This window comes from Ceratotherium simum, chromosome 35 (genome assembly GCF_057802395.1).
Source record: "Ceratotherium simum simum isolate JZ-2026a chromosome 35, ASM5780239v1, whole genome shotgun sequence".
Classification (NCBI taxonomy): Eukaryota; Metazoa; Chordata; class Mammalia; order Perissodactyla; family Rhinocerotidae; genus Ceratotherium; species Ceratotherium simum.
The window spans coordinates 15940205-15963138 of NC_141934.1; the positions used below are offsets into that span (position 1 = coordinate 15940205).

Below are 22934 nucleotides of genomic sequence, written 5' to 3' on the forward strand. Positions count from 1 at the left end.
ATCTGCAAATTACAAGATGTGTAGAAAGATCTTTTTTTCCATCTCATTTTGGAGTCTACCTCTGTTTTGGATATACCTCTTGGGTCTTTTTGGCTGCTGATTTTAAAATAAGTTCTTAGTTCTTAAATAGAACTTAAAATAAGTTCTTACTTGCCATTTGATGGTAATACTTGATTTCTTGATCTCATCCTGGCTGATAAACAGACTCCCAGTTCCTCTCTTTGCCCCAGAGTTTGGAGGGCTTGGCTTCTCCACTGCTTTTCGCCTCCTCTCTTCCTTTCCCCACCTTTCTCAAGTGCTCCTGGTTTGTCTTCCCTGCTCAGCTTTACTACTCAGGACACTAACTTCTTCTTTTGTTTCCCGTAGGTGTTGGACAATCAGATAAAGAAAGACCTGGCTGATAAGGAGACTCTAGAGAACCTGATGCAGAGACACGAGGAGGAGGCCCATGAGAAGGGCAAAATTCTCAGCGAGCAGAAGGCGGTAGGTTTAAGGAATCATAAAGCCAGTTTTTAAAGGAGGGTTTGTGAAGCATGCCAGGAATCACAGACCTGAGAAGAGTCCATTCATCTGATGAATTAGTCTTTCTGTTTAATCCTGTGGAGTTTGTTGCTAACCTAAAGCTCTCTCTGCCACTCCTTCCTCTCCTAAAAGCAGAGTGGGTGGTGGCTCAGGGTGGCCAATTTTGCATTTCACGCTCTTTTTTAAGACTCATGCTGATCTGACATCAGCTAGAACATTGTCCTTCAAAATGACCCCTGACAAAATGCCAGGGCCCTAGGTCTCCCTCACGGGTCTTCTTTCTACTCACTCACTTCTTTCCTTTCTAATCCATGTAGGCAAATGTCTCAGAAACTTACTGCTCCTAAGGTTCACCTGTGGTGCTTGTTAATCTACATATCATCTCAGATCCTGCCGAGACTTTTCACATCAGAATCTCTAAAGGAAGGTCTTGGGAAGTTATATTTTTAACCAGCACCCCCCTGATTCTTATGATTTCATTAAGTTGGGGAAACTTTGATGTAGAGAATCTAGGACAGTAGTGGTTGAATGAAGGAATCACTCGAAAATGACAACCCCATGGTTGATGAGAAATATGAACTTGCAGATTCAAGTTAGAGGCTCCTGCAGGCTCAGGCCACACGCAGATGACACGGGGATTTAATGAGGCCTGCTTACTCGCAGAATGTCCTGTTCCTGAATAGGTCCTTCAGCATGTTTTTAATGCAAGCCACTTAGCTTGTGTGGGGACGTTTAGTCTCTGTTTGATAAAACAAGTGAGTGCCATCCTTTTGAGCAGTAAGATCTGTGATCCTCAGGGTACAGACTAGTTGAGTCCCTTGTTCCCTCTGGTCAAATTGCCTGCATTTCAGATGACACTTTCACCCCAGCCCACATGGCTTACATTACTTTCCTTCTGAGTAGAACTGTCTGTCTGTGAGGTTTCAAAGGTCCCCTGTGTTTCAGATGATCAATGCTATGGATTCCAAGATCAGATCTCTGGAACAGAGGATTGTGGAATTGTCGGAAGCCAATAAACTTGCGGCAAACAGCAGTCTTTTTACCCAGAGGAACATGTAAGTATTCACATTCTAACTGCGTGCGTGATTACACTTTGGTCTTCTCTACTGGGGCGTATACTCTGTTCTTCCATCTGATGGAGCTGGAACAGCTTTAATTACTTCTGTAGTTTGGCCCAGCCCCCCCATATTTATATAATGTTGCCCTCTCTTAAGTGGTCTCACTCGACCATGTCCTCTCTTTTGAGCTGGGTTTTCTTAAATGCTTCAAATTGCCGTCAGATTGCAGAGTGTTTTGCTCTCTCTAATGAGGCTATTCATAGTTTGCTTTGGGAAAGCTGCGTCCTCGTTCCCCACACTCGCCTCCTGTAATTGGCCAGAGGAGATCTTGTGGGCAGTTGGGCCCTCCATTTTGCTGTTGTTAACGTTAGACCCTGGGGGTTGGATGAAGTTTGGGCTTCAGCAAGGACTCTCTGTGTTCCAGGAGCACTTTGATCTTCATCTTTTCCCCTAAAGAATTATAGTCTCCAGGATTTTTTTTCCTTCTTAAATTTCATCTCCTAAAACATTCCATCTTAGTTCAAACCAGCTTGGTAGACTGCTTTTTGGTCTTTGAGTCCTTCCGGTTTCTGATACTTCTGAGCAGTCGGGTGGAGAGGTGAGCAGAGAAGTAGAAGGAATAGTGCTCTTTCTCCTCATTGCCCTTCCTTCCCCAGCACCCGCCTTGATGAGTTGTTGGGGTACACTTGTACTCTAAGGGGGCCCCTTTTGCTCTCTTATAGCCTCAAGAAAAAAATCTGCCAGAAGAATGAAATTTTAGTATCTCTTGCATCCCCCTTGATCATGCTTAATCCCACAGGTGAGGGATACTGAGCAGGGAGGATTAAATGGGCCCCAGGTCCCCATGCTGGGATCATGCACACGAGGCCTGGTCAGGACAGAGCTAATCTGGGGATGACCGTGAGGCCAGGACAGAGCTAACTGGGGATGACCGTGGTCCACTTACTAAGACAGCTCTCTTGCTCTGTTTCTGTCTGTCCTTCTGAGGGGACATGCTCACCTCTAATGAGACTATGATTTTGCTTGGCTCCCCCCACCACCCCCACCAGGAAGGCCCAGGAAGAGATGATTTCAGAACTCAGGCAACAGAAATTTTACCTGGAGACGCAGGCTGGGAAATTGGAGGCTCAGAACCGAAAGCTGGAGGAGCAGCTGGAAAAAATCAGCCACCAAGACCACAGTGACAAGAACCGTCTGCTGGAGCTGGAGACAAGGTTGAGGGAGGTGAGAGTGAGGGGTGATCGCCCGAGAGGGTTTGTTGGAGGATTTGGGCCCCAAACAGCCAGGTGTCAAGCGTAAATCAATACTTGCATGAGAGATGTTGTGCGTGGTGATGAGGAGCACAGACTGGACCACAGGGATCTGGGTTAGAATCCCATCTCTACTTCTTATGAGTTCTGCAACTGGGGCAGACTACCTTCTCTCTCTGCTTTGGTTTCCTCATCTGTCAAATGGCCATCAAAATGTATCCCCCTCATGGGGTCACGTGGGGATTATGTAAATTGGTGCATCTTCAAATGGGGGCAGGGTGATTCCTCCTTTATCCCAATTTAGTGAGGGTCACATGACCAAGTCTGAGTATGGAGTTTAGCACAGTGTTGAGTACATGATGTGGCAGAGGTCTTATAATGATAGTGGAAGATTAAAAGACAAATCGTACCTTTAGGCTTGTCTGATGGGAGGTGGCTCTCTTCAGAGGTATAAAGAAGCTGGGAAGGGCAGCCAGGTTTTTGGGAGAAAAATACAACACATTTGGTTGTAAACATCTTGAGGTTGATTGAAGCTGTGAAGTTCCATTCATGTACTCACTGACTATGTATTTATTAAATGCCTCCTGTGTGCTGGTTAGTAGCCTGGATATACAGTGGTGATAAGAAAGACCCAGTCCCTGATCTGGGGGGTGTCAGCCTAGCAGGCAGGGTTAGCTGGTCCTGGCAGAGTCAGGACTGGAGTTCAGGAGAATGGTCGTTGGAAGTGGGACATCCGGACTGGGAGTGAAGACACTGCTCAAATATTTATTTTATTTTATTTTATTTTTTGTTTATTGTGGTAACATTGGTTTATAACATTGTATAAATTTCAGGTGTACATCATTATACTTCTATTTCTGCGTGGATTACATCATGTTCTCATGTTCACCACCCAAATGCTAATTACAGTCCATCAGCACACACATGTGCCTAATTATCCCTTTTGCCCTCCTCCCTCCTCCCTTCCCCTCTGGTAACCACCAATCCAATCTCTGTCTCTATGTGTTTGTTTGTTGTTGTTATTATCTACTACTTAATGAGGGAGATCATACAGTATTTGACCTTTTCCCTCTGACTTATTTCACTTTGCGTAATACCCTCAATGTCCATCCATGTTGTCACAAATGGCTGGGTTTCATCGTTTCTTATGGCTGAGTAGTATTCCATTGTGTATATATACCACATCTTCTTTATCCATTTGTCCCTTGATGGGCATTTAGCTTGCTTCCAAGTCTTGGCTATTGTGAATAATGCTGCAGTAAACACAGGGGTGCATGTATCTTTATGCATTGGTGTTTTCATGTTCTTTGGATAGATACCCAGCAGTGGAATAGCTGGATCGTCTTCATTTTTTGAGGAATCTCCATACTGTTTTCCATAATGGCTGCACCAGGTTGCACTCCCACCAGCAGTCTATGAGAGTTCCCTTCTCTCCACATCCTCTCCAACACTTGTTGTTTCCCGTCTTGTTAATTATAGACAGTCTGACGGGCGTGAGGTGATATCTCATTGTAGTTTTAATTTGCATTTCCCTGATAGTTAATGATGTTGAATGTCTTTTCATGTGCCTGTTGGCCATCTGTATATCTTCTTTGGAGAAATGTCTGTTCAGGTCTTTTGTCCATTTTTTAATTGGGTTGTTAGTTTTTTTGTTGTTGAGATGCATGAGTTCTTTATATATTTTGGAGATTAACCCCTTATCAGATGTGTGGTTTGCACATATCTTCTCCCAATTGTTAGGTTGTCTTTTCGTTTTGTTGATGGTTTCCTTTGCTGTGCAGAAGCTTTTTAGTTTGATGTAGTCCCATTTGTTTATTTTTTTCTATTGTTTCTCTTGCTCAGTCAGACATGGTGCTTGAAAATATGTTGCTAAGACAGATGTCGAAGAGCGTACTGCCTATGTTTTCTTCTGGAAGTTTCATAGTTTTGGGTCTTACATTCAAGTCTTTAATCCATTTGGAGTTAATTTTTGTGTATGGTGTAAGGTAATGGTCTACTTTCATTTTTTTGCATGTGGCTGTCCAGTTTTCCCAACACCATTTGTTGAAGAGACTTTCCTTTCTCCATTGTATGCTCTTGGCTCCTTTGTCGAATCAAATATTTGTGATGGAATTCTTCAAACAGCAGATGATCTCTTAAGGAAAAGACTGAGGCAGACAGAGGTCTGAGGACTAAACCTTGAGGAACACTCATGTTTAGGTGTGCTACCCCACAAACTTGGGGTTCTTTGCCCCATGTGCATAAACAAGCCAATTAATTACAGCATCAGCTTTGGGAAAAGAATTCATCTTTATTCTGCGAGATTGATCGACAAGGAGAAAGGGGGCACATGCCCTCAGATCTGTCTCCCCGATTCAGGATTTGGGGTGAAATTTAAGAGGTTAGGGAGAACAGGCTGGCATGCGGAAATGCTGGTGGGACAGGTTTTGCTTGGTGAGCTTCAAGCATTTATGGTACGGTTTTAAACACTCATGACAGCGTTCTAAACGTTTATGATGAAGTGGGGAAGGAATTTTTACACTGGATCTTCCTGAATGAGGAATCTTCCTCTTGCTTCTGGTAAGAGTCCCACTTGCAAGTTCTGGTCTTGTCCTGCCCGGTCCTTAGGTTCTGTGGGAAGGAGGATCTTTGGTTCCACTATCATTTCAGGTCAAGATTTCTTCTTTTGCGCATGCCCTGGCTACATGACTTTGCAGATTTTCTGAAAGGTACTTCTTAATGACTCTGTTGATAAGAGATGGAGTCAGTTGAACTGGTCCTGGAGGGTCTGGAGTTACAGGCATGTCTCAGTTCATGCTGGAATGTTAAAATGAGGCCAATTCTCGGAAGGCCAGGAGTTGTTAAGGTGTGGACCCCTCCATTAGGACCACATGGCATGTCTTTTGGAATGCAGATTCCTTGGCATCTTCCTCCCTCAGCTTTTAGAATGGAATTGGGTCGGGGGGTGGGGAGCAGGGATCTGCATTTTTAGCAAGAGCCCTGGGGTGATTCTCATACTTTTGGAGTTTAAGAACCGTTTTTCTAAGTTGTCCAAAAGCCTTAGGGGGTGGTTTAACTTTTATTTTCCAGCTTATATTTTTACTCTTCAGTAGGTTGAACAACATTTCCCCATAGTGTCAGCCTTAAGAGTGTGAGTGTAAATAACTCAGATCGATTTCTTTGAGTGTGGGAAGATGGGCTGGCTGTTTTCTGCCTTCCCTTTCGACGAGTGTCTCTTGCCACGACTGCCCTGCAGCTGTAGGCCATCTGGACAGTTAATATGACCCAGGGGAAGTGTGTTGCTTTGTTCTCGAATCACTGTAGCTAGCCTCCCCACAAGGATGGTGGGAGAAACTTAGACTGCTTCATGAGAGGCTCAGGGCTGTATAGACTCTCTGGGAGTTCTGGAGCTTAGCTTTAAATATGACAAAGTGGGTCCATCTTCTCTTTGCCACCCATTGCTATTGAGATTGAGGGCAGAGGCCTCAGCCTTGGGTTTGATCCACCTTAAAGGGCCCTGGGCTTTCCCCCTACTGCCTGTGTGCAGTGTTAGCCCTTTTCTAGCATAGTGTGTGGAGTCGTGAAGGTGTAGGGCTCTTGGATTCTCCTGTCATTGTACAGCATCCTGCTCCCCAACCTCCACTTGACTCGCTGTCATCTGCCTCTCATGGTTTTGCCAAGTGGCATCAGGAGAATTTTCAGGCATGCTAGTGGGGTCGCAGCCTGCTCTGACTGCTGGCATTTTAATAAGATAAACAATAAGTCATGGACTCTTGAGCCAGACTTCCTGGGTTCAAAGCCAGTTCCTGCCATTTTTTGGCTATGTGACATTTGCTCAGTTACTTAATCTCTCAGTGCCATGGTTTGCTTATCTATAAAATGGAGATAATAGTAGTACCTGCCTCATTGGGTTGTTTTGAAGATGAAATGAGTTAAAACAGTGCCTAGCATGTTGAAGTGAGTGCTGCATTTGCTGCTGGCACGTCGTCATCATCCACCGCCATTATCCTCATCCTCACTAGAGAGAGATCACAGCCTTGGCTTCAGCTGCCACTGACTTGTTAGGGACTTCCAGATCTAGAGTACCAACCCAGACCTTTCTCTTGAATTTCTGACCCCTTGTCCCTGTAGACATTAGACATCTTCGCTTGGATGTCTCCCTTGTGGCTCGAGGTCAACACATCAAGACTGAATTTTGTGTCTGTCTTCTCATACTGGCTCTTCCTCTCATGTTCCCTGTCATAGCCAGTGGTCTCACTCTCTTGTAAGTCACCTGCCCAGAAATGCAGGTATCACCTTTGATTCCTCTCTGTCCTTTGTTCCCTGCCCCGCCTTGAATTACCCACTAAATCCTGTTGGTTCTCTAGGCTAAATCTTTTGTCTTTCTTCTCTTTACCCCCCTGGCTTTTGGGACTTTGATGTCACCTTTTCTGGGGAGCCTTCTCTGACCCTCTGGAGCTGGATGGGATGTCTCCTTTGTGTCCTCATGGCGTTCCGTGTTTAGCTCATCACCCTGTGTACCCCTTGGCAGTCCCCGTTAGAGAGTACGCTCTTATTTGCTTGGCATCCCCAATGTTTGACACGGTCTGGTCCCTAGGACAGCCTTGTCACTGTTTGTTAGGTCAATAGATGTGCCATGAGCTCCCTCATCTCCATGCCTTTGGACATTTTGCTTCCCTTGCTTAGAATTTTCTTTCCCCTCTTATATGTTCGTTTGGCTCTTGTATTCTTCAGTACACAGATCCAGTTACCTCCTCTACACCTCTGCTGTGTTCCCACTATATCCCTACATGTCCTGACCATTGCAGTTGACCACAATATATGATAATGGTTAGTTTTCATTTCTCCCCAACTTGGAGGCAGAGACTGTCTCTCATCTCCATAATCATTTTTACACAGAAGTTGCCGAGTAAATTTTTCTTAAATGAGTGAATGAAACATTGAATAGACAGATGGATAGATGGGAAGACGGAAGGAGGAATGATTAGTTCACAATGTGACATTAATGAGGGTTACCTAATGAGAACAAATAAGAGCAAGGATATTTAAAATAAATAGAATTCAGTCTATTGTTCCATTTGTATTCCAATTGTAAAGGTGTCCTGTTACTCATATGATCTTATTTATATCCATTTACTTTTAAATGTTTTTCTAATAAAGGTAATTGTCATAATTTTCATAGGGGATTCTTGCTGTGTGGTTTTTCTTTTGAAACCTTTCCAAGCATTTGAATATTTAGAAGTAAGGGATGGTTTGTGTATACATTGTATATGCTCTTACCTGTTCTCACTCCTGTTGATTTTTGAGACTTATACAAGTCAGACGTGTTTTATTGCATGTTTTCCCTCTCAATTGAATGCTGAGAATTTGATTCCATGACCAAGTTTAAGATGCAGGTTGAACAGTTCAGGTCTTGGCTTTCCAACTTGGCTCCAGTTGAGGTCAACGGAGCATTTTTCTCTTTCTCTCTCTCAGGTCAGCCTAGAGCATGAGGAGCAGAAACTGGAGCTAAAGCGTCAGCTCACAGAGCTGCAGCTCTCCCTGCAAGAGCGTGAGTCCCAGCTGACAGCCCTGCAGGCTGCCCGCGCGGCCCTGGAGAGCCAGCTTCGCCAGGCGAAGACGGAGCTGGAAGAGACGACAGCGGAAGCAGAAGAAGAGATCCAGGCGCTCACGGTAGGCCTGGGGCGTGGCACCTTCAGGTTGCTGAAGGCCTCAGCTAGGATAAATGTGGTGCTAGTGATATTTACTCACTCTTAGAAATTCCAAGAGAGAAAAAACCATTTATAGAGATGTTTATAAGGGCAGAAAATTGGCTTTACGTAGGCTTCTCCTGCATTGGAATTAGTATACTAGATTGATTGGTAGTATCTGAGCTTTCCTTAGTATCTTGAAAAGTTCCTCCTTTATTTATGTATCTTCCCTCTTTTTAAAATGATCATCATTATATTTTAAATTTGTTTCAGACAAAGTCCATTTACCTGGGTCTTCTACTTAGTTGTCAATAATCATTTAAATAATAATGATCTTATATCTTAAAGTAGTCTTTCTACCATATTTCTGTTTTTGTTTTGGTTAACCTCATTTCTGTTACTTTTCTTTTCAAAGCTTTAGATTCTGCTTCAAGTCTTATGCATGCATCTGGTATGTTCTGGATGGAAAAGATTCTTCTGAATGAGAGATTCTTCCTCTAAAAGGGACCTGGCTTCCCTTTTGTTTCTGAAAGACTAGGTTACTCAACTGAAGAGTTTTCTTAGGATGTAGAACTTGGAGTGGGGGTGGTCACTGGATTTAGACCGTGGTTCATTCTGGAAGTCTAAAAATGTGACTTTTGGGGCCAGTTTCCCACAGTTGATCCTTCTCACAGGGACTGACCCTGGCTAACAAAACTCACCAGAATCTTACATATAAAATGCCATCTTATCAACATACAGTGGGAAAAACAACTGCCAAGTTGACTAAGATACTGTGGGTGATTAATCTTCACATCTTTTCCCCTTCAGAGAAGTCTACTTAAAAACCCCATTACTCTTGGAAGGCTGCTTGGTAGACCTGGACTCTGGGCATAGAAAGCTGAATGAGTTTAATGGCTAGTGTCAACCAAGCACGTACATTTCTAGTAGTAACATACTGTACCTGCCAGACAGATGGGCGCACTCATGCCTGCTGGTCAGGGTACCCTGTTGGCAAGGCACAATGCAGCTGATTGGCTTTATGTTTTTTTTTTTTAATAAGGTACCTAAGTGGGTACCTTATTCATTCTGATTCATCTTGGATACTGTCCCCATCTCCATCAGCAAACATCTCTAAATATCTGTTAGAGTGGGGTTACTTCTACAGATGGCAACTCACATTTGTTGCTTGTGATTTACCCTGTTTAAAAGTAATGTGTGTATATATATTTTTAAACTAATTTCATTCTTAGATGTCGTCTCCCATTGTTGGGTTTAGGGAGCCCATTATCTGAACCAAATTGGGAACGTGATCTGACAGTGCCAGGGTCCTTATAGACCAGTCTGGGACATAGGGGCTTCCAGGATTCTAGGGGCACATATATAGAAGGTGCTTGTGCATCCTGGATTTTCCAAGGCTTACACCAAGTTCAGATATTGATTACAATCTTAATTTCCATTGTCTCTGAGAATGCTCATTAAATGATGCCATGGGCCTCCAGTATTTGGTTTGGAAAAAAATAGTCATGGTATCTCTTTATTTATTTATACTCTGCCTTGTTTCAAAATGGATTGAAAGCAGTTTGGAAAGATACAAAACAGTATAATGGGATAAAATAAGAAAGAGAAGGCGAAGAGAAAATAAGTCTATAAAAGAGAAAAATGGAGGTAGGAATGAGATGAATATATAAGAGTGCATGTCAGGAAGGCTTATATGCTTTCTGGAATTGGGTGGATGGGGAGGGAGACAGCTAGATAGCATTTCTTAGCTGCTAAAGGAGATATCTAAAAATCCAACCAGTATTATATTTAATACATTATATATTAATATGTTGCCCCTGTATGAACTCTCAACGTCTGAAAGAGAAGGAGACATCAGCAATTTAATCCATATTTAATGAGTCCTCACTGTGTGCCTAGTGCTGTGCTTTTAGCTTTTTCTCCCCAGGGGATTGGCCTGTAATTCCTCAAATCCTCTTACTTTGGAGCCGAGGAGAAGGACATGTTTATCTCAATGCTCTGTTGGAACTGGGAGGGAGGGTGGTGGCTGTGCATCTTATTCTGCCTGATTGGAAGGAGGAAGGTATAAAATAGAGCATGTGTCATTGCTGTTTATCTATGGGGAAATTAGCCTTTAAATCCTGTCTTGCTGCTGGTTGGAATGTGCTGTGCCTAATGGATGCTGGGAGCCTAGCACAGCAGCAAGTCATGACTTAATTTAGTTAGATGAGATCACTGCCTGGGAACATCTTTTTTTTTTGTTTTTTTTTTTAGAAAAAAGAAACAAACTTCCCTAGGTCTAGAAACTAGGGCTCTGCCACTCTCACAGATGAAGATGTTTTGGAAAATAAGGCTTGTTCAAAATGGTGGCAGAAGAGTGCCTTTGGTCAAACACCTGTTTGTAAGCCCACCATGCAGGAATCCAAACCCCATGTCAGTTTGCTTCGGTTCAGTTTTGAGGCTGAGGGTTTTTTCCCGCCCCTTGTCATAAACCTGGTTATGGACTGCGTGTGGTTATTGTCTGAATGGCTTTGTTGAATTTGTCCTGAAGAATGTATTTTCCAATGGAAAGAGAAAATGGTCACAAATGCAGTACTCTGACTCTGTCGCTCATTGTTCAGGCCCGAGTTCAGACCCAACGTTAAGCATCCGTCAAATTAAATCAGCTGGATCTAAAATGATCTCCTAGGAGGTTTGTGAGCTTCACAGCAGGCTGTTTTATCAATAAAAGCAAGTAGTCAAGTGGGCTGTTATTGTTAATTCTAAGATGCCTCCGTCTCCTAGCCTGGGAAGGGAGTAGTTGCTGTGTTTGGCCTCTGCTCTTGGGCCAAATTAGCTGGAGCACAGTTAAATTGAAGCTCTCCATTGAAGAAGCGTGGCAGGGGCCTCTGGGAAGCCATTGTTGGTCTTCCTCGTGCTTTCTTTTTTCCCCAGTCTCACTTTACCCATTCTGTCAATTGTATTTGCATTGAAATTCACTGGCCCTTAGAAGCTGAGGTTGAATCAAAGTAGAGACCAACAGGAGAGTCAAATTTAAACAAAAAGGTAGGCTTTTAAGATGCTTCAGTGCTTAATGGTGGAAGAGAGAATTTTCCGCCTGGACTTGGTTATTTAAGACACCATGGAATCCCTTCATCCAAGGAAGAGAATTTGAGCCTGCACACATTTGAGCACACGGGTGTGTGACGTGATGTAAGTGTTACTCTGGGCCCATGGGTAGGGATGTGGCGTGGGCTCTGTGTACACCAGCAAGGACCCATGGACACGTTTCATATCCCTGCCCTCACATTCTTTCACTGATTTGGTTAAATGACTAATGATGAATAATTAAGAGTCTAAAGCTAGAGACACTAATGAAAGGACTCCTTCCAGCATTGTGTGATTATGAGATCCCAGAGTCATCCTCTTTGATTTGTTAAAATCATTAGTCAATGCACTCTGTCATTTTTTTACATCAATATCAAACCCTTCATTTAATTAGCAAGTCATCAGCATGATAGCCAAGATGTGAAATTGGGGCATGGAAGGTAACAGTCTTGCTTGGTGCCTGCCTTCACAGGGAGAGGGATTGATGCGTGGAAGCCTGAGTGTTCTAGAATCCTAACGGTGGATCCCAGAAGGTGGTCAGACATCTAAACACTGGTTTTCTTTCCTCAGCTGTGCAGGTATCTTCTCTCATCAAGCCTGCATCATAATTCTCTTTTCTTTCTTTCTCTTGTAACTTCATAAAATTAATGAAGATATAAGTACTCTCAAAAGAGAGTGCCTCTCCGGTCTTCAGGCTGCAGCCTGTCTATTCTACCTTATTGCCACCCAGCCCCTAGGTCAGTGGTTCTCAAAGTGGGGTCTGTGGATCCCAGGGGGTCCCCAAGGTCAGATTATTTTTATAATAATACTGAGAGGTCATTTGGCATTTTTCATTGTGTTAACATTTGCACTGATGGTACAAAAGCAATGTTACTGTTATTTTAAAAGAAATTAAATATTAAAAAAAAAAATCTCAATTTTAATTTCTAACGTGGTAAATATAGTCACGTGCCGAATAATGATGTTTTGGTCAACGACAGACCACATATACGATGGTGGTCCCATAAGATTAGTACCATATAGCATAGGTGTGGAGAAGGCTATACCATCCAGGTTTGTGTAAGTACACTCTATGATGTTTGCACAACGACGAAATCGCCTAACAACACATTTCTCAGAACATATCCCTGTCATTAAGTGACGCATGACTGTATAGATAGATATAACCCATATAAACAAAAGCTCTTTGGGGTCCTCAATAATTTTTAAGAGTAAATATCTATTCCCTGTAGCACCTAATACCTAATTAATACTCAAATATTTCATTGAGAGAATCCAAAGCTTGTCTTATGTATTTTACTATCCTTATATATACTCTTGTGGTATACTCTTGCTTTTTTGCGCATTTGTTTTACAACTTATTTCAAAGAAACATAAAACATGTTTCTTGACATTTGCTCAGATCACTTCAATAATTGTTAAATGCTTATAGTATTTCTAGCAGTCACAGCAGAATTGGTTTTACATTTTGTGTTTATACTTCACAGTCAATAATAAATCAAAGCCATAATGATGGTAGTTTGTTACATTATACCCTCAGAGAGGATTGCCGTTAGATGTGTCTGAATGATCCAAAGGCCTCGTAGTGGTAAATTTTAATGGAAATGAAACAGTATTAGTGACTGAAATTTCAGACTATAATGGGGGCAGTTAAACAAGGTTTTTTTTTTTGTGAGGAAGATCAGCACTGAGCTAACATCTGATGCTAATCCTCCTCTTTTTGCTGAGGAACATTGGCCCTGAGCTAACATCCGTGCCCATCTTCCTCTACTTTATATGGGACGCTGCCACAGCACGGCTCTACAAGCAGTGCGTCGGTGCGCGCCTGGGATCTGAACCGGCAAACCCCGGGCCGCCGCAGCGGAGCGCATGCACTTAACCGCTTGCACCACCGGGCCGGCCCCTAAACAAGATTTTAATGGTGCAGTGTTATTTGCAAACTTTGCTATTAATGAGAAAATGGAATAGGGCTTCTATCCCTAAGTCCAGGCCAGTGAGGTTTTTTTATAATTACTGCTTAGGTTTTGAAAGAGTTAACTCCACCCTCAGCTTCCTGTTTCTGGCTTTGGGAGATTTCACACCAAAGAGTCATTTAGAGCAAGGGTCCGCAAGCTACAGAGAGTGGGCCAAATTCAGTCTGCTTCCTGTTTTCTGTAAACAGTTTTATTGGAATGCAGCCACGCCCATTTGTTTTCATATTGTGTATTGGTCGTTTTTGTGCTATGAGGGCGAGTAGTTGTTAGAGAGACTGAATGGCCCTCGAAGCCAAAAATACTTACTATCTGGTCCTTTTAAAGAAAAAATTTGCATACTCCTGCTCTGGAGTTTATTATCCTAAGGGCCGTATTCTTCCTCTAGGAAGAATCCTTGTCTTTTGTCCTTCGTGATCATGAAATGCACTCAAGGGGGTTGGGTGGTATTTGGGGCCAGGCTGCTGCTTGCTCACAGGTGAGATTTCAACAGTAGCGTAGATAGCCACGTTCCTACTTTGGATAAATAGTATTTTTGCCCAATTAAGTTAGTAAATCTCTTGTATTGTTGCTGGGCAAAAAGCAGATTGATTTTTGGAAAAAACGTTATAATGTATTAAATTAGTCCATAAAAATATGGGCTAATTATTTGGAAAGTTAATTTTAAATGATGACTTTATTTATGAATCTGTGAGTCTGTCTATGCAACTATCTATTTTTGTTTTATTTTACCATTTTTCCAGTGCTCTTCATTCTTTTGTGTAGATTTAAATTTCTGGTTGTCATTTTCCATCTGCCTGTAGGACTTCCTTTAACATTTCTTATAGTATAGGTGGGCAGGTGGCAGATTCCTTCAGCTTTCGTATGCCTGAAAAAGTCTTTATTTCACCTTCATTTTTGAAAGATATTTTTGCTGGGTATAGAATTCTAGGTAGGCAAGTTTTTGTTTTTTGTTTTTCCTTTCAGTCTTTTGAAGATGTTGTTCCACTGTCTTCTAGCTAGCTTCCCATCCTCACCTCCCCCAACCCCCCTTAGTGAGAAATCTCTTCTCTTTATTTCTCCATATGCAACTTGTCTTTTTCTCTGGCTGCTTTTAAGACTTTCTCTTTATTATTGGTTTTAAGCAGTTTGATTAAGATGTGATTTAGCTTAATTTGCTTGTTTCTTGTGCTCAGGATTCATTAAACGTTTGGCATCTGTGGGTTTATAGTTTTCATCAACTTTGGAAAATTTGTGGACATTATTTCTTCAAATATTTTTTCTGTGTCACCCCTACATTCCTTCAGGGACTCTAATTACATGTATATTAGGCTGCTCAGAGTTGTCTCACAGCTCATTGATGCTCTGTTTATTTTTTAAAGTCTTTCTTTTTCTTTGTGTGTTTCATTTTGGATAATTTCTATTATCTTCAAGTTTACTAATCTTTGTTTCTGCAGTGTCTAAGCTGCTGTTATAAACTTAATAATTTATGGCAAAATAGAGAATACATCACAGCTCTAAAATTTTTGACTTAGCTGTCTTCTAGACCTTCTGATGGAGACTGATTTTTTCTTTTTAAGAGAAAAAAAATTTTTTTTTCTCTTTTGCCTCTGCCTCAAACTGGATTCTTCTTTGGGCTTTCATAGCTAAGCAAATGGTGCCACAATCTGCCTTGTGTCTCAAATCAAAAATCTGTTAGGACACCCTTGAGTCCTCCTTTCCCTCGGCCCCCATGTCCATCAGCAGGTCTTACTACCTGTGCTTCCAAAAGGGATCTCAATTCCATCCACTTCTCTCCATGTTTTGCCACTGTCCTACTCCAAGGCACCATCCTCTCTTCCTTGAGTGACAGCAACAACCTCCTCAAGGGTTTCCCTGTTCCTTTCTACCTTTGTCCTATTTTGATTTATTCTTCCTACAGCATCCACAAAATGACAATCAGATCATGTTACTCCACTTCTTAGAACTTCTACTGGCTTTCAATTAATTGCATTTTGAATGAAATCCAAACTCTTTTCTGGGCCTTCAGGATTCTTGGTCCCTGCTTGTCTCTCTACCATCATCTTGGACCACTTTTTCTTTCTCTTGCTGTGCTTTAGCCGAGTGGTTTTCAAAAATCTTTTGGCCACAACCCACAGAAAATATATTTTACCTTGCAGTCTAATACAAGGGAACATATATACTGTATTTCACTGATTCTAAGGTATCTAAAGTCAGGATGCATCTTATAGTCAAAGCCTATATATGATTGTATAGTCATATAGATATAAACATGTCACAGTTTAGTTGACAGGACTTTTTTTCCTTAATGTTTCATAAAATTGTGATGTCTTACAATTGCTAGCAACTTAAACTTGATGAATTATAGTATCTGAAACAAGTTTCCTACAACAGTGCTTACCTTTACTATCCAAGGTACATTCTGATATTTTCTGTTCTATCCGGTTTATTCCATTTTATTGGATGAAACAAACCAAAGAAATCTCACTTGACAGGCTTGCTACTAGGTCACAGCTTGAAGTTTGAAAAACTGCTCTAGCCACTCAGGTCTGTTTTTTTCATCAAATGCACCAAACCCTTTCTTGCCTCAGGGTTTTTGCACATGCTATTTCCTCTGCTCTTTCCTGTTCTTTGCATGGCCCCCTCCTCATCATCCTGCAGGTTTCAGTTTAAATGTCACCTCTTCAGAGAAGCCCTCCTTGACCACCCCATCTAAGTAAGTTCCTGTCTCTCCTCCTCATTCTTTTTTCCTGGGCCCTGTTTGTTTCCTTCGTAGCATTTGTCACTGTTTATAATCATGCCCTTGTTTATTTTCTGTCTTCTTTCACCAGAATGAAGGCGTAGGCCATATATGCTCTTTCCAACAGTGTCTGGCATATAGTGTGCATTCAGAAAATCCTTGTCAGCTGAATGCGTGCTGCTGTTTTAGAGCAGCTCTGCCTTAGAGAAAGCCTTTATATTTACTTCGAGGTCACTGTGGGGTTTCTGAATCTCAGCAGCTTTTGATTAAAAAAAAAACCCCTACCTGGTCCTGGCTATTGTCCTGTGTGTGTCTCTGTGTGTGTGTGTGTGTGTCTCTCTTGGGAGTAGGCTTGAGGGGGTGGGTCAATTAGAGGGAAGAGGGAAAGGTTAAGAATAGGAAATAAGACAAATGAAGGAGAGTAAAAACTTCATCTTTTATTTTTTGTTCCACTAATCGCAAGGTGTTAATATGAATGTTAAATATATTTGTACATAGTCTCCATGTGTGGTCTAAATAGTTAATTGTTAATTAACACAGCATCGTGTATTCCTGTGACTTTATTTCTCACATTGGGGATGACTTGATTAATTAGTTCTTTGAAAAACAGATGCTGGGACAGCTGCAACAGCATTCTTGGCTCTCTAGGCAAATGCTGTTCTCTTTATTTGACCCGTAGCATGTAGAACTGTATTCTACCCTATGAAAAATTCATAATCAACTTCTTACCTTTTAGGCACATAGAGATGAAATCCAGCGCAAATTTGATGCCCTTCGTAACAGCTGTACTGTGAGTATTAACCAAAGATGATTAAAATAACATGAAACTAAAATCGAGAAGGAAGAGGGGACATCTCTTTATAATATCATTGACTCATTTTTGATACAGACTTTCAACTTGAAGCCATTAATGTGGTCAAACTGATTTGCAGTTTCTGAGCCCCAGATAACTTCAGTTTCTCGGGTTTCTGCCGGTTTTAAAAATTTAAAACCTTTCTTCATGTTTGAGGGAGGATAGGTGAAATGGTCAAAGTAATTCTTACAGCAGAACCACTAATAGGTTTCACTAGCTGCAATAAAAGTCCCAAGGCAGCTCCCTTTCCTTCCCCAATGTAGAAGGTTCCAGGGCCACCCAAGCCAGAGGCTGTCTGGACGGTAGCAGCAGTTATATCTGTGAGGCTTCTCCAGCCTGATGCCTCTGCAGAGAAGAAAGACGGACAAGTTCTTCCAAGGATCTAGAAATGTTAACTTCCCAACAGGCAAAATCTGGGTTCCTAACATGCAAATTGAAAACCTAAGACTCTTTGGGAAATGTTATTTATATTGAGAGAAGTAAATTCTATGAGCAGATAAGCATCATTCATAAGTTATATAATAAGGTAGGGTCAGTGGAAACTGGAAGTCTATTTTTGGTCAGAACGAAGGACTGAAATAGGCCCCTTTCAGAAGTTGGGGATGTTATCTTTATTCATGGTTCCAGTTTATTTGGTCCTTTCATCCCTTTATTCCCTCCTTAGTCAGTCCTCAGTGAGCTGTCTCCATTCGTATTTTTTACATCTGTAAATTTCCAGAAACATCCCTATCCCCCACATACCTATTTTATTTTCCTGTAATGAAACTCTCTCTTTCCTCTTTCCCTACTCTAAATGGGACAAGAAGTCCTGATGGTATATGCTTTTTTCCCCGTAATTTAGGTATCAAATGCATACAGTAAAGTGCATTAATCTTAAGTGCACAGCTCAATGAAATTTATATGTGTAGACAACTGTGTAACGACAACATAGATCAAGATGCCGAACATTTTCAGCCCCAGAAGGCCCCCTCATGTCTTCTTCTCATCTGCATCCTTTGCCCAAAGGGTAACTACTATTCTGACCTCTGATACCATAGATTAGTTTTGCCTGTTCTTGAACTTCATATAAATGGAATCATTTGGATGTGCTCTTTTGGGTTTAGCCTTGTTTGACTTGAATTATCTGTGAGGTTCATCCATGTTGTGGCATCTGTCAAGAATTTGTTCTTTTACATTATGGTGTAGTGTTTCCAGTGTATGAATAGAACTAAAGTTTGTTTATCCATTCTCCTGTTGATGGACACTTGGATTGTTTCTGTTATGAATAAAGCTATTAGAAAACATTCTTGTACAAGCCTTTTGGTGGCTATTGGCCCTTGTTTCTGATGAGCAGATCCCCAAGAGTGGAATAGCTGGGTCGTGAGATGTGCTTCTGTTTGACTCTAGTAGGTACCTGGCAGGTGGCTTTTTGGTCTGTATTTCCTGATGCCAATGGCTGGATTAGGGTGGGCCTGCCCTAGATGTGTCTGTTGATTTCCTCCATTCTTGCCTCCCTTTCTTGAGGAGTTGATGCATTCTGTTCATGTACTCTTTTGCCTACTTTTTTAGTTTCTTATCGTCTTGGTTTCTTATATTACGTAAGAGTTATTTTCTTATATTACACACATGCTCATAAATGATCATTGAATAAAATATAGATCATTTTATGACTGCGATTTTTTATATTACTATTTTTCCTAAAATAAACTTGGATATATTTTAAATGTGTACATCAGTAATCCTTTATCTGGAAATTTCTTTTCTCCTTTTTTAGTCTTTTGGCATAAGGACTTTTTTTAAGCGTTTTTTTATAGCTTTATAGAGATATAATTGGAGTACAATAACTTGATGAGTTTTGAAATGTATATACACCTGTGAAACAATTAAAATAATGAACATATTTATCACCTTTACAAGTTTCCTTGTGCCCCTTTGTAATCTACCCTCCCCCACATTTTTAAAATTGGAAGTTTAGTTTTTAGTAGGATATGCCAATGTGTAGAATGAATTTGGTTACTTTCTTAAGTTATGTAACTTTTATACTCTCTTTATCCCTCAAATTTGCTTTTTCTGGAACGGTGACTTCTAATCCTTACTTTACTTACTTCTGGCACTCTGTGGAGGAACCTCTGGGGGCTTCTCCAAGTGGAAAAGGGAACCTGAGAGAGTGGCCCCCACCCACACTTCAGCTAGAGCAGCTGGTTTGCTTAGTGGTCCAAACCATGTGGTCTGGAGTCAGGCCGACTGGGTTCAGATTCCAAACTGGCCTCTTGGTAACCTATGTGGTGTTAACCTCCCAAGCCTCCATTTCTTTATCTGTAAAATGGGGATGACATTGTAGATCCTCAATTCCAATATACCATCAATTGTAAGATGCATAATTCATTTAATAACTGCTCTTTGGGGGCTGGGTGAGGGAAGAGAGGCAGCTGCTTAGTTCCAGTATACATTCAAATTTCAGAAACAGTAAAGCTTGAGAAAGACTGAGTCATAGAATCAGAAACTTGGTAATAATACCTACCTCACAGGGTTCCTGCAAGAATTAAATGAGATGATGCGTCGAAGTGCTTGCACATGGCCTGTTCCATAGAAAGTGCTAAACAATGTTGGTTACTTTTATTGTTTTATTATGTGGATTTACGACATAATCTCTTGTTTAGAAAATGGTTCTGCTCCTTAAAAAAGTTTGAAAACCACTGCTTTAGAACAACGTTTGGCAGCAATAGTAGATCTCAGTTATACTTTTGCAAGTTCAAAGGCTGCTTTAAAGACACTTCAGAAGAGCATGATAGATGTTCCTTTCTTGCTGGCGCTGTCCGAGATTGTCTCCGCTAGGAAATGTCATCCTCGTTACTGGTGGGAACTCCTGTAATCACTCAGTTGATAGGAGCTCCCAGTTAGCAGCTTTTCTAAAGCTCATGAACAGCAAGATTTTCAAGCTCAGACCATTTCTATATTTTGAAGAGATTTAAAAAAAGGATTTGATTCAATCTGGCACCTAAAACCCTACCTAAGGCTGTTTTGGAGGGGAGTTGGTGGGCAAACATATGACACGGTTTTAATTATGAATCAATCTGTCAGCTATAAGATTAAAAATAAATAATATGCAAATAGCTGCCTTCAAGAAAGAACTAGGCATTAAAATAGGACTTCAGTCCTGTGTCTTTTTAGCTTGATGCTCGTCATCTGACTGGTTTCTTCACCCCCAACATGCCGCTGGACATTTACCTGGTAATGTTCCCTCTGCTGGTCTCCCAGAAGGTGGGAGAGGGTTAACATCTATTTCTCAGAACCGTGAGGTTTGCTTGAAAAGCAACAGATAACCCCAAATAGAGATCTTTTTATTTTTTGGACACTGAGAGAAGATCATTTTTTATATCCTTTTTTTCTCTTAGAACTGTACCACGATCTTTTATCTGCAAAAACAGCATATAAGAAAGCTCTGCTGGCCCCTGCATTATGAAACTGTCTCCCTTAGATTTTTTACTGCTAAGATGGAGTTGGCCTTTCAATTTATCTTTTTTACCCTCTATCCTTGGGGTTGAAAGGTTACCAGACTCTAATACAGTAAAAAGATCATTTGCCCTTGGTGTGGAGAGAATATACCCATGGCCATAAAGTAGACCTGAGAATTCTCCTTGCACATTACCTGGTTCAGAATCACGGATTTCCTATGATACTTTTTTTTTTTTTTTAACTATAGAGACCATTAATTTACTGCTTGTGTCTCAAGATGGTTCAATGTCTGCAAACTCAATAATGTGTGTGTGTGTGGGTGTGTCTAACACTTAATACCACAAGTCCAGCAACTTGAACAGGGTCACAAGCTAAACGTGGTATGGCTTGGGCAGAAAGAATATATAAAAAGTCTGAATGAGTTAAAAGGCTTTTATGAGGGCTTGGGTACTTCACACAAACACGTAATACTCTTCTTGTCAAACGGGTGAAATAGAGACGATGACAAAATATAGAACCAGCAATCACAAATTGTAAATAGAAATCAGAGACGTGAGACCCCTCGAAAACCAGATGACAACAGGGAAATGGAAGGACCCTTCTTACTCCAATGGGCCCGTCTCAATTGAAGTGAGAGTAATAATCTCGGCACCTCATTGACTTTTTTCAAGTGTTTCTTCTTTAGCACTTTATAATCTAATTTCGGGAGAGGGAGGTGGCAGAAATTGGCTCATATTAAATTGCATTATGAAAATAAATTTTTCATGAATCAAGGAAAGGAAGTGGATATCCAGAGGCTTAAATAGGTCTTTGAATGGCAGTACATTATTTTGGCCGTGTATATATTTTTATGTGAATAGATGTTCTGTAGTCTGTTTGCTCCTCAAGAGGCACCATTGTAATCTTTAAAATGAAGCATCATCTTGGTCATTAATTTTTGTCCCTTGTATTTCACATGATACATTAAGGTAGAATAGTATGCAAGAAAATTAAAAAAATAAAAACAGAGGAGGTAGTAAATAGTCTATACCTCCATGTCACAGATGGAGAAATCAACCCAACAAAGTTCCAGGTGGCTTATTTGGAGTTCCAGAATCCATTTTATAGTATAACTTCCAGGCCAGTTTGCCTCAGTCTTGTTTTTCTTTGGGAAAGAGTAGAAGGAAGCAAAATAGTTAAATGGAGACATTTGCAGTCTAGCATGAAGACTATCTTAAGGAATGGGTTTAATAGATATAAGAAGGAGACCAGTTGAACTGTTGGGCATTGTGTATTTATTGTTTCTGATTTTGGGAGATTTAACCATGTTACAGAGAGGGTGATACAGGGATTCCTGTGAGGCATAACTGCCTGCTAGGAATGACAAACTTGCAGTTTTTTCCTATTTTTTTCCTCTGATGAAGAAGGAGACCCAGCAAAGAACCTGACCAGATAACCTTTATTTTCCCTCTTGTAACTGACACTGTACCTCAAACCAGTGAATTAGGAATTAACATGGCTTTTGACATTAAAATACAAATTCCTAGACCACTTACTACATTACAAGCTTATCAGTTCAGTTACAAAATGAAAAGCCGTGTTTTCTGAGCCACATTGAACAAATGTACTTAATTGATGTTCTTTAATTCTATGAGCCTGGAAAGATTGTTTTTTAATTGATAATCAGAGGGGGTTAAAATAGGGAATTAGTCGTGGAAACAGTGGCAACATTTCATAAAGTAAATCTACTCTAGGTTTGATAATTGGAAACAATTAATAACTGTAGGCTTCAAGGCATTTCCTTTTAATTTACTTTTTTTTAAATAAAATTTAATTTACTGCCTGTGTGCCTCACTCTATTATTAGAAAATTGCCCTTAAACTTCTAAAGTATTATATATAAAAGCTCTCTGCAGCGCTGATACTAAACCTCAGCCAAGAGAATAAGAATGCTAAATGCACTGAAATTGAAGTCGTTCTGCCATTGCACAGGGAAATAATTTAGCAAAACTAGATTAAATCTCTCTCAATAAAATGACAATTTCATATACATGCCTTTCCATTTTCTGATAGCTCACTGTATAGTAAAAACCATTAAACTGATGCTATAGTACAATATTGTATTTTCAGGATTATTCTGAGCTTCTCTTAAGTTTTTCCTTTCTTTGTTGCATGAAATAAAATTTATTGCCTGAGATATTATTAAAATAACTCTCAGTGTCCTTCACTGTCAGTCTTCCTTGATAAGAACTTTATTTTGCCTTCTAAGATGATCTCCAATTGTAATGTCCTATAGATGGTGTCATGGGCGTTTTCTCTTAATTAGCTGATTGTGATACAAGTCTCTTTGTTATTCCTCTTTCCTTGATTTGCATTTTCCACGTTATATTATCGTCCATTAACTTGATCTCATT

At 40.8% G+C, this 22934-nt stretch overlaps 1 protein-coding gene across 13 annotated transcripts in view; it reads left to right on the plus strand.

Moving 5' to 3' along the window:
* The window catches only part of CIT (citron rho-interacting serine/threonine kinase), a 158497-nt gene that overhangs the window by 95216 nt on the left and 40347 nt on the right, over positions 1-22934 (plus strand). For all 13 annotated transcript variants that reach the window (XM_087424126.1, XM_087424125.1, XM_087424127.1 and 10 more), the window contains 5 exons: positions 367-483; positions 1468-1577; positions 2630-2804; positions 8285-8482; positions 16991-17044. In XM_087424126.1, coding sequence (XP_087280252.1) covers positions 367-483; positions 1468-1577; positions 2630-2804; positions 8285-8482; positions 16991-17044 — 654 coding nt within the window. The remainder of the gene's footprint in view (positions 1-366; positions 484-1467; positions 1578-2629; positions 2805-8284; positions 8483-16990; positions 17045-22934) is intronic.